Source organism: Sycon ciliatum, chromosome 5, assembly GCF_964019385.1.
Source record: "Sycon ciliatum chromosome 5, ocSycCili1.1, whole genome shotgun sequence".
Taxonomy (NCBI): Eukaryota; Metazoa; Porifera; class Calcarea; order Leucosolenida; family Sycettidae; genus Sycon; species Sycon ciliatum.
Genome location: NC_088647.1, coordinates 26,264,734 through 26,278,965, shown reverse-complemented (window position 1 = coordinate 26,278,965; position 14,232 = coordinate 26,264,734). Strand labels below are relative to the sequence as shown.

The 14,232-nt window shown below is 50.0% G+C and overlaps 1 protein-coding gene across 1 annotated transcript; it reads right to left on the bottom strand.

Moving 5' to 3' along the window:
- Positions 1–3,291: 3,291 nt before the first annotated feature.
- On the bottom strand, positions 3,292–13,293 carry LOC135816938 (uncharacterized). Its single transcript, XM_065330044.1, has 3 exons — positions 11,020–13,293; positions 7,952–10,839; positions 3,292–4,063 (listed from the first exon to the last, which is right to left on the bottom strand). Exons 1-3 carry the CDS (start codon positions 13,291–13,293, stop codon positions 3,292–3,294), a joined length of 5,934 nt encoding a protein of 1,977 aa, XP_065186116.1.
- Between the last annotated feature and the right edge of the window lie 939 nt (positions 13,294–14,232).

The following is a 14,232-nucleotide window of genomic DNA, read 5'->3' as shown; positions in this document are numbered from 1 at the left end:
CGGCTTAGACTCTGCCGATCACGGGCGTTCTGTACTCAACGAGATGTCTGTCCTGATGTTGCCTGGGACCGGCGGACTCTGCCGATCACGGGCATTCTGGAGTCGACGGGATCTCTCTTCCGACGTTTCCTGTGACCGGCGCTGAATCGCTCGTTCACGCTTATTTTGGAGACGACGGGATCTCTCTTCCAAAGTATGTTTATGCTGACGCATCCTATCACCTATTCGGCGTCTATTCTAATTTAATTTCCTCCTCGTCTCCCTATTTCTTTCCAAATCTCCATCTACATCAGGGAGTCGTATACATAATACGACGAATATTGGTACGGTACGGGACAGATACAGGAGCCCGCAAATATTGTGGACAGCTGTAATGTACAATCCTGTAGAGCCTTTGTAGTCACAGATACGGGACAGATACGGGACAGATACGGGATAGCTCCAGCCGTGACACAAACAAACAAACAAACAAACAAACACCAAACGAGAGAGCTTGGAAGCTCAGGGCCCTGCGCTATGCTTTGTTGCCTAGCTCATCGCGCATGTTGTTAGAACTGATGGAAATGCTTTTTCCTTTGATTAGCTACATCATTGTATTGCAAAAATGTTTCAATGAGATACTGAAGTACAAGTAACGTCTTCTGCATAGCTATGGGACCGGCGCTGACTCTGCCGATCACGGGCGTTCTTCTTCTTCTTCTTATTATTATACTGACGGCAACTAACATCCATTCTGATCGCATTTACTCGTCTCCCTACTTCGTATTTCTTTCCAGAAAATCTCCCCATACAGCAGGGAGTCGTTTACATAATATGACTCCCTGCTATACATCTACATAATTATTATGCTATCGGCCTACATGCGATTCCCGGGCTGGTCGACAGGCGGCCCATCCAGCCTGCTAGTGGGATCTCGGCCTCGCACACAAATCCACACAAAATTTAATGGTACTGCACTGAATGCATTCCCCCCATACACTTCGCATATATACTCATTCTCTTGATGGTACCGTACTCTTGATGGTACGGGACAGGTACGGGATAGCGCCAGGCATGTCGATGGCACAAACAAACAAAAATATTGTGGCCAGCTGTCTTTGCTGGTACGGTACAGTACGGGACAGATACGGGATAGCGCCAGGCGTGACACAAACAAACAAACACACAAACACCAAACGAGAGAGCTTGGAAGCTCAGGGCCCTGCGCTATGCTTTTTTGCCTTGATGACCTAGACAAAAAAAAGCATAGGGATGTTTTCTTTAAAAAAATCCTTTTTTTTATACCTGGGATTCGAACCCGCACTATCGCGCGCCCTGCATGCAGCCCCCGATACACTTCGCATACATACTAATTCTTCCAAGTTGTTTCACATCGTGATCTTGCATTTGAAAGCCCTATTTGAATATGCATTGTGGCCAGCCATCTTTGATGGCACGGTACGGTAGGGAATAGGTACGGGACAGGTACGATCGAGGGTAATACGACACCGTCTAGCTGCCCGCAATATTCAAATAGGGCTTTCAAACGCAAGATTAACGTGAAGCAACTTGGAAGAATGGGTATGAATGCGAAGTGTATGGGGGAATGCATGTAGGGCGATAGTGCGGGTTCGAATCCCAGGATATGCCTGAAAAAAAGGAGAATTGAAAAATTTATAACATCCTATGCTTTTTTGCCGTCAGATACGGATGGCGCCAGGCGTGACACAAACAAACAAACAAACAAACAAACAAACACACAAACAAACAAATACCAAATTAAAGCTGTGTGGACCCTGGCTAGCGCCAGACGTTACTGAAGTAACGTCTTCTGCATAGCTACGGGAATTAAAGCTGTGTGGACCCTGGCTAGCGCCAGACGTTACTGAAGTAACGTCTTCTGCATAGCTACGGGAATTAAAGCTGTGTGGACCCTGGCTAGCGCCAGACGTTACTGAAGTAACGTCTTCTGCATAGCTACGGGAACAAAAGTAAATGAAACACCATTACCAAAGAATCTGTACTGTATCATGTACACCGTTTATGGCACCAGGGCACATTCAGCAGCCGCCAGCACCGCCGAACCAGACAGATGTCGAGGCGGGTTCCAACGGTGACCACGTAGACTGGCAACCATTGCCCGAACAAGGCAAAAGGAGATCTTCGCCCGTACAAAAGCCATCATAGCCGTGAAAGGCTCACGACGCTTTTCACACAGCTTGCTGGCAATCCCGGCGAAGAGGGCCGAAGCAGCTTTCCCCTGGCCGCCAGTGGTTGCAAAAACCACGGGAACAAACGAGGAATGCTCCACCTCCAGGACTTGCCGTTCATACTTACGTCTCTTCTCCTGCTCATGCTTTCTGTAGACAGACGGGAGAGTAAGGTTTCGGTTGGAGGGGACAAAAAGGTTAAACACCCGAACATCAAACATTGTCCTCTCTAACCTACTCCCATACACTCCACGTGCTGCCACATCAAGACGAGCATGAGCCTCCGTGTTCGCCGACCGGATCCGGAGAGGGAATGTTTCACCAGAGAGGGGCTCCACGCTGACGTCATGCGCAACCTCACGCAACAGATTAGCGGTTAGATCCCGGAGCTCGGTGTGGCGCATCCCAGTGAATCCTCCGATGGCACATGATAGGGCATGGGTGGTGTAGAGGGCTTTCCACAGGTGCAGTGAGACGGCAACCGGGGAGGGGTCCAGCCGTAGCGCAGACATAGGGCATCCCGGAAGCCAGCCTTGTGGATGGTAAACTGGAACCGGCGAGATGGCCGACTAGTGAGCCAACTGGAGGCACCTTTCTCTGCGGCTAGATCCAGAGTCCGCCTGTAGTCGTCACTCAGGGTATCCCTGAGGGAGGAGAGGGCCATTGCCTGATCTTGGCGATTAGCTGTGCGTTGGGCCGCCTTGGCTGCCTTGGTGGCAGCAACAACTGCCTCGATGGATTCCTCCTGTCGAAGGAGCTGCTCGACTAGAGGTCTGGTGACAGACGTAGACGTGTCGTACTGCTGGGAAAGGGTCCCTGGGTTTAGAATTCCCAAACTACCATGACGACACGGAAGCGCCAGGATCGCACGTTCTTCCTCGCCGGGGGCCTGGCGACCAGTCAATGCAGGGAGGAAAACTTGGCTGATGGAGTTTTCCAGCGGTGTCAGGAGGTCCGCGATGGCTGGCATTGTCCTCGCAAGAAATGACCACTTATGGCGGAGACCATGGGTAAGGACAGCGTAAGCAGCCTGAGGTTGAGACGCCGCATGTTTGGCGAGGGTCTGCAGCTCTGTGCACCTTGTGTCAACCTTCTGGGACACTTAACCGTCGCAGAACAGGGCAGAGCCTAGGGCAGCACCAAGATGACGATAGCCGTCCGTCCGGATGTTAACCCCGGTTGTGGCAAACAATTCTGTTGCTAGTGCAAGATGTTGTGGCTTCACGAGGAGAACGGACTTTGACGGGTTGATGTCGTAACCATACCTGGTGCCTCGATCTATTAGGATGGACCACCAGGTGCGCATTCGTCGGAGAGCGCCGGCTGAAGTTGCGTCATCGGCATACCAGGACTGCATGGCCCCAGCTGCGGCGGCTTCCGGGATCAGTGGCACTGTGCCAAACGCATACATTGGCATAGCCAATGGGTCTCCTTGAGTGGTGCCCTCAGAAGACAGGATCACCTCTCCTCCAACATACAGGTGAGCTGGGGAGCGGTAGGTGTTGATAACAGCTGGCGCGAGGTCAGGACATAGCCGCTGAACATTGCGCAGGCAAACAGCTCTATTTAGGTGATTGAATGCGTTCGTTGCATCCGCGAACAGGACTCCCTCCGTGTGGTCATCATCGAAGGTGGTCTTCACCGCATGAATGGCGGCTTCCACGCCGCACTCTTGCCCACCGCATAACTGCAGACAGCCAACAGCACTCTCTACTGCCGAGCCAACAATCTGAAGTATGGCTTTGCCCAGAATGCGGCGGACGACTTCCCCGATCCCGAAAGGGCGAACACCTGGCTGCTTGTCCAAAGGCACTAGACGGCAAGCCACATAAGCTTCCAGTGAGATAGGGTCCACATACTTGGTAGCTATACGCCTGGCACAGGTAACCAGAGCATCGCAGAGTGCATCCGAGGCTGCGCGGAAGGAGGTGCAAATCTATCGCCAATTGGCTGCGTCCATGCCTGAAGGCCCGGCTGCACCATGCGTGCGCAGCACAGCTTGGCGAATAACATCCCTATTGAGTGCCGTGAAGATGACCGGATGTGGTTGGGGCAGAGGCTCTCCGTCCATAACTGCGTCTTCGTTTAGAGGTGATGCTGCTGGATGCTTCTCTCGAAGAATCTCTCGAACTGTGTGGTCACCTATGACATTGTCTTTCCATGCATGACCAAGGCGGCAAACCTCCTTGCTTCACTGTCGTCTTTTGCACGCTCTTCCCTGCTGAATTTGTTTGTAGCCTCTCGGATCTGTTGTTGGATTGTACGAGCTTCAGTCATCAACTCATCCATATCTCCAGTATCCCAGCTCGACAGTCTGCGTTGGAGGCAATCAGCATGCTCTCGGCTGTCTACCATACGATAATATTTATTATGGTTGTTGAAGCAGCACCTGTGTAGCCACAATCGCTACCTTGATGGACACACCCTCGCCTGCCGCTGCATCACCAAAGCACTGGTATAGACGAGCTATGATGTTAAAAGGAAACTGAACGCCAAAAATAAGTATGGCTTATCCGAAGGAGAATTGGGCACTGATTCCGATGAGCTATGTCTCGAGCCGATCTGAGAAGAGGAACCGTGTCAAATTTCATAAATAACACCTTCCATATTTGGAAATTGGGCTTGATGACGTGCGTACTGCTTAGCTGTCACCATGCTGCTCAGCAGTGTAATTGAATGGTAGATGCACAGCATGGTGACAGCTAAGGGCGCGCTCACACTGCGACCATGAGCACGCGTCGATGCGTCAGCAAAACGCAGAAACGTGGCAGTCGTGCTCACACTAGGCCTCGTACACACGTAGACGTGAAGTTGTCACACAAACTTTACGAATTGCAGTTCGTATCCAAAAGAGTTTGTGCGTTTCCTAATAAAGTTGTGGCCCGTTTTGGATGTAATTTTTCGCATGTTGCATGTTGGAGGAAGTGCCTCGTGGCTCGTATTCTTGAAGTCGACGAAAATAATTCATACAATCAGGTAGGTTTTTGACTCTTGAGGGACTGCCGCTGACAGCCAAGCGCTTTCGTTTTCCTGACCTCGTGTTCAGAGCAAGTGCCAGTGCAGTGGAAATTGCGGTAGTGGTTTCTTTCGTCTGTTGCCGAGATGAGAACTGTATTTTCCGATGATATGTAACTGAAATGTCTTGAGAGAAGTTGAGGTATGGCATTCCATCATCGCAGAAAAGTAGAGAAAGATGATTTCCCAAACCGAAAAGCCAGACCAAGCTGCCATCGTATTGAACGAGTACACTGTAGAAATATTAATTGGTCACCAGTACTGGTCACTGACCTGATCACAACGAAGCAACTTCAAAAACAAATACAAAATTGACATCGTCCAAAAAGGGCAAAGAATGCATATATGGCGGTGCGTGCGTGCAGGACCACAACTACAAAATTTTAAAAATGTGCAAATGTCGAGGATGACATCGACAACCGCCGAGTTTCATGAATCAACACACCGGAATTTGAGAAATTGAACATACTTCAGGCCAGGTTGTACACAAATACGCTTCACGTCTACGATCATGTTGCCGCCAAGTCGTGGCACCCCCCTCCGGAGGTCGCGGTCACGATTTGAAACGTGGCCGCCACGTTTTGGTCAAGTTCATGCCGTTGCCATGCAACTTGGCCGCATGGCCGCATGGACGCTTGTTTTGGTCGCAGTGTGAGCGCGCCCTAAGCAGTACACACGTTATCAAGCCCAATTTCCAAATATGGAAGGTGTTATTATGAAATTTGACACGGTTCCTCTTCTCTGATCGGCTCGAGACATAGCTCATCGGAATCAGAAAAATGATTTATGTATACAAAAATGCATGTACGAAGTCACTACATTACACCCCCACCAGAGATGAAGCCGAGAGCAGTTGCTGAAGAACGCCAAACGGAAAAAAAGATCTTGGAAAGGAAAGGAAAGAGTGAGTGAAGCGTACAAAGCGGAAAGACGGGAAAGAAAAATACACTGTACAAAGAGAAAGACTGTACAAAGAGAAAAAATATGCGCTGCAAGTGGAATACCGTTGTATGACGCGTGGACACAAGGTCCGAAACAAGGTAGAAAATGCAGGAAAGGGAAAGAGGAAACATGCGTGACAGAGGTGGAAGAACGTGGCAGAGGCAGGCCAGAGAAAGAAAGTAGAGAAAAGAACAAGGGAAAACGTACGCGTGACAGAGGAGGACGGATCTTGATCTTGTCAGAGGCGGCTGCGGGCTAGGAGATCGTGGCGGTTGATCGGCGGATCGGTGGATCGGCGGACCGGCGGATGGTGGGCTGGTGAGGTCGTGGGCTTGGGCACCTGCTCAATCTGGGCCGCGGAGGTCGAAGGCGCGATGGCCTGCTCCATGCCATCCATACAGCAACTCCGACTCAGCGCAGTGTCAGGGGTCACCAATTATGGTGTTTTACGTCAACCATGACGGCTACAATGGCCAACCAGACCACAACGAAGTTGGGGCCAAAGAGAAAGTTTATTTCTTTCACGAGAAAATATATACAGGGGCCATTTTTACGAAAAATGATTTATGTATACAAAAATGCATGTACGAAGTCACTACAAGCTACTTGGCTGTCCGTGACTGTGCCGTGGGTCACCTGATCCTGTACGTGAAGGAGCTCAGCCGAGTCAGCACTAGGCCCAGACAGATCCTGCCCGCAATTCTTTTGGCAAAATATCGAAGAATTGGAAGAGCGGAAATTGCCGGCAAAATCGGAGCAAAATATCGAGATGTTGGGTAAAATCGATGCTTGATACTTGGATTTCCTTGTTTCTTACCCGTTCAGCAGGATACACTGCCCAGGACGAGATTATGTCACCAAAATATCTCTGGGATTCACTGTGGATCGACTTGATTTTGGAAGAACTCAGGGATACGTGCGTTGAAACGCGTGTTGAGAAACCGACCCTGCGATTTTTTATCAAACGTTGTACGGGACTGTACGGGAAGTGGATATAATACACGTTTTTCCGGAGCAAAATGGAGCAACATATCGAGTTTCTTGTGCCAGACTCGGCAAATATCGAAGATTTCGCAGCAATATTTTGCCGCAAAATATCGAGGCGACCGGCCGGAGCAGAATCTGTCTGGGCCTAGTCAGCACTGGAGTTAGCAGGGTCTTGTACGGGGGTGCGGTGCCCCGCTAAAGTAGATCTACCTGAGAGGCTGGCTGTCTACGGTTGGAGAGCAGGCGACGGTGGGTTACTACCAGGGAGTAGTAAAATACATGTGTCACGAACGGACATAAACGAGGGAAAATAAGGGGGTCTAAAATACTATTACTACTGCACTCCAGGGCAGTTCAACGGTGGCTGTGATCACAGTCCCTCGTCTCCGTCGTGAGAACATCAAAAACTCATCATATCAAGTGCTATTATCGAAAACACTGTAACGAGAAGAAGGTCTAACCAGACACAACTTCCATACCAAAAAACCAGAAAACTAGACCAAGAAGAAAAACTGTTCTCCGCTCTAAAAACACGGTAACGATTATGACGTAAGGCGTCCAAAAGAAGCGAGAGTTTGAACTCCCGTTTGAACTTACAACAGATATGGCTGTAACTAAGTGTATTAAAGAGATAGTAGGGGTCAAAGCATGCATACGCGAAATGTGTACAATAATGCACGACGTGGGAAAAGTGGGAAATAGTAAGTTCATGACTGCGCAGTCATGACACTCCCGAGGAACAAAAGAAACAAACTATTTTACTGTGGCATTGAATATTAAAAGACAATGGAATAGATACTGTCTACATACATACATACGTAGAAACAAAGGTGAAAGCTACAGACACCAGCTCAGCCTGCATTTGTGCATTGAGCCTTTCCTTTGCCTTCTGGGCGGCCATGCGCTGAGGCCTGCTGCTAGCAACATCAGTGCTGCCGTTGTCGATGACATCAGTGTTCTCCTTCTCCTCCGTTGCGTTCACTTCTAGCGGGTAGAGGTGGTTGATCGGTCGGTTCAGGATGGAGTTGGTCGTCTGTACTGTCGCCGAACGAGTCTTGCCGTCCTGCGCGCCGTCATGCAGTTCTCTGATTCTTCCCATCTTCCACATTCCACGTGGTAGCTGGTCGTTCTTGATCATGACCATGTCGCCGATCTTGGGACCAGTGGTTCGGCTCCTCCTGAGACGATTGTTGATTGGCTGTCGGCTGCGAAGTGCAAGGATATAGTCATCTCTCCACAACTTCCAGAACGTGTCCAGTGCAGCTTGCTGCTTCTTCTGCAGTGACGTAATAGTAGCGACTGGATCTCGTTGGGGCATGTAGTCATCTGACTGGATATCGTCAGGAAGTCCCAGTGAGCGAGTTGGGGCAATGAAGTGGTTTGGCGTGATGATTCCATCTGTCGACTCTGACGGTACATACGTCAATGGGCGTGTGTTGAGCATTGCCTCAACTTCCGTTGTGATTGTGTTGAACTGCTCGTAGGTGAATCGACTGCGGCCAATGGCTTTGTGGAAAGCTCGCTTCACCAGACCAACTAGTCGCTCATAGAAACCGCCTTGCCACGGTGCAAACTCAGTGGTGAAAACCCAGGTTACCTTGTGTTCTGCAAGGTAGCAGGCCAGCTCAGGGCAGGTTAGGATATTTTTCCACTTCTGATCGAGGTACGTCTGTGCCAACTTGAACTGTGGCGCATTGTCTGAGATGATCTTGTCAGGTCGTCCTCGCCTGGCAATGAATCGTTTCAAACAGTTGACGAACTGGGCCGTTGTTAATCCCATCACTACTTCCAAATGAACCGCACGGGTTGCCATACAGGTGAAGAGGCACACCCATACCTTCTGTGTTGTACTGCTGATGTTGACGCTGAATGGGCCGAGATAGTCGAGGCCGATGTACTGAAATGGATGAGACTGCTGTACTCGTTCTGCTGGTAGCTGTGGCATCTGGGGTAGACGGAACGGTTGCCCTTCGTGTTTCTGACAAATGACACATTTACTCAGAACGGCTTTCACAGCTGCTCGCCCTTGTGGAAGCCAGTACTTCTGTCGAATCTGGGCAAGTGTGTGAGACACTCCAGCATGAATGAGACGCGCATGAACTTCCCGGATGATCAGAGTACTTAGCTTACTGTGTCGGGATATCAGCATAGGGCGAGTCGCATCTTCAGGTAGCTGAGCATTGTCTAGCCTTCCATGGCATCTTAGCAGTCCTTCAGCATCCAGGCGAAGTCCGAGCTGGTCTTGAAGGGGGTGACGAGTACCGCTGTCTATAGCTTTGAACGCATCCGTGAAGTTCTGTCGTTGGTGTTGTCTGATGATGATCTTCTCTGCGATGCTGAGATCACTGGCTGCTACGTACTTGGTGCGTGAAGCATCATCAAAGACCATTGCTGCGAGGGGAATCTTTGGCCGTAGCTTCTCTCGTGTGCTGCTACTGAACTTGCTCCAGATCTTTTTGCCAATGAAACGGAGGCAGATTGCTGTAGTCCTCAAGAGCGATCTGAGGGATGAAACACGTTGTTCTGCTGCCTGAAGCGAATACGTTTCTGTGCTGTCGTTGATGACGGCAGCTGTGTTCCCAATTGTAATGAGAGGGGAGCGTCTCTCTTTGTCTGCTTCTGCAATGTCTTCTTGCGTGACGATCAGTTTTCCTGTTGGCCAGTCCTCTTTGTCTCCTGCTAGCCATGCAGGACCCTGCCACCAGAGAGAAGACTCCTTCAACTCCTCTGGCTGAAGACCGCGTGTTGCTATGTCTGCAGGGTTGTCCTGGGACTGAACGTGACGAAACTGTAGCTGCTGATTGGATTTCACTTCCTTCACACGATTGGCAACAAATGTTGAGAGATGATGGGGCGTTGTGAGCCAGTGGAGAACACACGTGGCATCAGTCCAGAGGTATGCTGGGATGTTGTTCTGAAGTTGAAGCTGGGATTGGATGAACTTGACCATCCTGAATCCGATGACCACGCCGAGCAGTTCCATACGATGAATGGTGACTGATTGCTTCTTGGACGGTTTGTTGGCTGACGGGGTCAGTCGGGATCTGGAGAAGATGAGATTCACCGTGTACTTGTTGGAATCCGGAATCTGCACTTGGAGGTAAGCTGCTGCTGCATATGCATCCTTGGATGCATCTGTGAAGATCTGTAGACTCATCGGTTGACTTGCACTCGCAGGACCAATGAACCTTGGAATGGTGACGGTCGTCGTCTGCCGGAGTGCTGATTGGATGTTGTCCCACTCCAGGAGCATTGGTGCGGACAATGGGGCATCCCACTCCAGACCTTCCTCCCATAGCCGACGAAGGTACCGCTTCCCTTGCAGTGTAGATGGTGTCATCAATCCGAGTGGGTCAAACACGCTTGCCACTTTGTTCAGCACGCTGCGCTTTGTGACTGGACCGACTGATTTCTCATTGATGCTGTTGGACACGGCGATGTTATCTGCTTTGTTATCCCACTTGAGCCCAAGGACTTTGGTAGATGCTGATGGCAATCGGTCGATTTCCTGAATCTTGTCCAACACTTTGTCGGAGTTGGAGGTCCAGTCCCGTAGATTCATGGATGCATCTGAGAACAGCTGCTTGGCTTCCTTGTAGAGATGATTACCTTCTTCTGGGGAGTAGACCGTGGTTATTAGGTTGTCCACATACAGATCACGTGCAATAGCACCAGACACATCGGTCTGGGCCTGTGTGAGGTGCAGCTGAATGGTAGCAGCGAGCAGAAATGGGCTCGAGACTACACCGAACGGCACTCGACAGAAACGGTACGCTGTGACATTGCCGTTAACCTTCTCAGGTGTGGTACAGTCCTTGTACTAGATGAATCGGGTGACGTCCCTGTCACTTGGCTGAATAGAAATTTGAAGAAATGCTTTCTCTACGTCAGCGCTAATCACAATTGGCTTGAGACGGAAACGCATTAGCAGGCCGCAGAGGTCAGGGAGTAGCACTGGGCCACGGTAGAGGCAGTCGTTCAGGCTTGGAGATGTTGCACTCGCTTTGGCTGATGCATCATACACTATCCTGACCTTTGTTGACTTCGCTGGTGTCACAACGGGGTGGTGTGGCAAATAGTGTTGTTTACCACTGGTTCCGGAAAGTTGAACTTCTTCAATGATTCCCTTAGCGAGCTGCTGTCGGATCACCTTGTCATAACTCTCGAGCAGCTGTCCGTCTGTAGCGAGTCGTTTGGCCAGTGATTTCATTCGGCCAAGGGCTAAGCCGTAGTTGCTAGGAAGTTGATCTTTGGTGTCATCAGGCTTCCATGGCCATTGGATGGAATACCTGCCATCGGAATATTCCGTTGTCTTGCGAAATTGCGCCAGTGCGATTTCGTCATCATTCGCGTAGGGTGAATCCTTGATTCCGATATTCTCCAGTTGCCAGAATTGAGACAGTACATTGTCCTCTGTGTTACGGTTGGAGACGCTTGCAGCTCCTGAGAAAATCGAACCGCTGCTGGTAACCACCAGGGAGGTCGTGTCATCATTGCTGCATTCATCCGGTAGTGAACTGCAGCCGGTGAGCAGGTATCCAAATTCGGAGGAGACTAGCTTGAGTCCTGATGGCAGTGTGATAACATTATTGCCCACCAGTTGCCAAAAGTAGTCAGCACCAATTAGAAAGTCGATGTTGACAGTTTCCATTGCGTGAGGCACAGAATCTGCTAGCGCTGTTGGAGACAGCTGTTCAAGAAACGCCAAGTCGGTCTGTTGCACGGCTTGTTTCACAATTGGGTTGGTTATGGTAGGCAGAGTATTCACCATTATCTGTGCCATGTTACCGTCTCGGAGGTTGACAGCGAGTTGGAACGATTGCGAATTGAAGCTCTTGGACTTAGTTGCTGCCATGGTGTTCAGGTAGAGCCTCTCTTCATTCTCGACTGGTAGCTGGAGTCGTTTAGCTAGAGCTGCAGTGATGAACGATCGTTGGCTGCCACTGTCCAGTAGTGCGTTGACCATGACCTTCTTCCCACAATGGTCAGTCACGTTACACTTAGCGGTTTGCAGCATGGCTGACTGAATAACTGCTTTCAGTGTTGAGACGCTCGTGGTGGCTAGTTCCGTGGTTTCATCTGGAATTGCCGCCGGCTCTTGGCTTGGCATCTCTGCCGGTGACAAAGCTGCGATTGCTGCTGTCTGTGGACTGCCATTGGCCAGTGAATTTGTTTGCTGGTGTTTCGGAACTTCGACTGCTGGATTATATTGTTGACCCTTCTTGGGACAAATAGCACGACTGTGGCCTGTTCCGCTACAGTGGTAGCAATTTCTACTACGGTGTGCACAATTCCTTGCGATATGGCCTTCTTTGAGGCACGCAAAGCACCTACGTAGGGACAACAGTTGATCCTTCCTGGAATCCAGTGTTGAGTAGTTGGTACACTCATCACTGAAATGGCTTGACCGACAGAAGACGCAGGACGGTTCTCTTCTGGGGCTTGCCTGGCTGGATACAAATCCCATTGTTGGTGGACGATGGTGTTGTTGCTGGTGTCCCTGTATCTTAGGCTGAGGTGTCTGGCTGATGTTGTCGGTGAACTGACGAACTGTGTTCTGCATTGCTACATACTTCGCTAGCATCTCCCGTACTGTTTTGACCGTCCATGGCACAGTATGGTCGGATCTCTGCTCCTCCAGTTTGCTGACGAGCTGGAACGGGAACTTCGAGAAGAGTTGCTGAATGAGGACGCGCTGAGTATCCAGGTTCTCTCCCTGAGCTTCCAATTGACGAAGGAGTTTCTCCATTTGGTCAATGGTAGCCTTCACTTCAGTAAACCTGTTGTTACATTGTGGCAGCTGTGCCAGTTTACGATACAGTGTTGCCACTATCAGCTCAGGCTGTCCAAATTTGTCCTTCAGCATCGTAACTGCGATAGGATAGTTAGCTGCTGTTATTGGAATGCCTTCGATGGCTGCTGCGGCGACACCCGTCAGGACGCTTTTGAGGTACGTGAATTTTGATACGTCCGGCAACGATTGACGAAGACCAACAGAGGACTCAAATGTCTGCCAGAATTCTGGCCAGTCCATGATGTCTCCATTGAACTGAGACAGTTTCAGCTGAGGAAGTTTCACCACTGGACTGGAGCATGCAGCTTGCATGGCTGCTACTGCTGCCTGTGCCGCCACCTCAATGGTGGACAGACCCATAGCCATGGTCAATGGTGGACAGCGTTGTTGGTGTACTGTGGATACTGACACTTGACGATGCTCGTCGGATGCCATCTACACTGATCATAGCTGGAGACTCGTTCTGGTCTCTAGAATCTTCTTCCAGCTGCACTGCTGTTTGTTGATGCGCCTCCTCGTCAACTACTGGTATGTCCTCAGTGGCACTGGCACTATTGGTGGTGGCATCCACTGAAGTCACTGAGGCTTTCTGGTGCTGTTGCTGAGCAGCCAGAATGGCAGATTGGGACTGACGCTTCAATTTCTCCTCTTCAAATACGACTTGGTCGACAGCTATCTGGGCATCTTCAAAAATGCGCCAAGACACATTAAATTCACGCTCCCACTCCTCTTCTTCGTCGTGTAGACTACATCTTTCTAAGTCGTCCAGAACATTGAAAATCTCATCCTGGGTGAGTAGTATTTCTCGTTTCAACTGTACAGCATCGTCAATCTGGGGCTGAAGCCTCTTTGGATCGATCCATACTTTCACATAGCTTTCTGTTGTTTTTTTCCAAAATGTACGCAGTACATGCACCGATGCGCTCGTATCTTGGCATGCACCGGCGTCGACGCTTCTGCGCGTCCTTGATGGCCTGCAGGCCTTTCTTCTGGGAGTCATCTTCCTGACAAGTTGTGGCTGTAGCACAACCTTCAGTGGCTAGTACGATTAGAGTCTTCACTTGACATCATATCCTATCCTGGTCACAGCACCATGTCACGAACGGACATAAACGAGGGAAAATAAGGGGGTCTAAAATACTATTACTACTGCACTCCAGGGCAGTTCAACGGTGGCTGTGATCACAGTCCCTCGTCTCCGTCGTGAGAACATCAAAAACTCATCATATCAAGTGCTATTATCGAAAACACTGTAACGAGAAGAAGGTCTAACCAGACACAACTTCCATACCAAAAAACCAGAAA

Bases quoted from the DNA above. Each gene is read 5' to 3' on its own strand.
- LOC135816938 (XM_065330044.1), bottom strand. From the start codon at position 13,293: ATGGCTATGGGTCTGTCCACCATTGAGGTGGCGGCACAGGCAGCAGTA. The intron at 10,840-11,019 runs GTAGAGAAAGCA...GCTACCATTCAG, and splicing joins CAATTGTGATTAGCGCTGAC to CTGCACCTCACACAGGCCCA. The intron at 4,064-7,951 runs GTATGTATGTAT...TACCTGTGCCAG, and splicing joins GCTTTCACCTTTGTTTCTAC to GCGTATAGCTACCAAGTATG.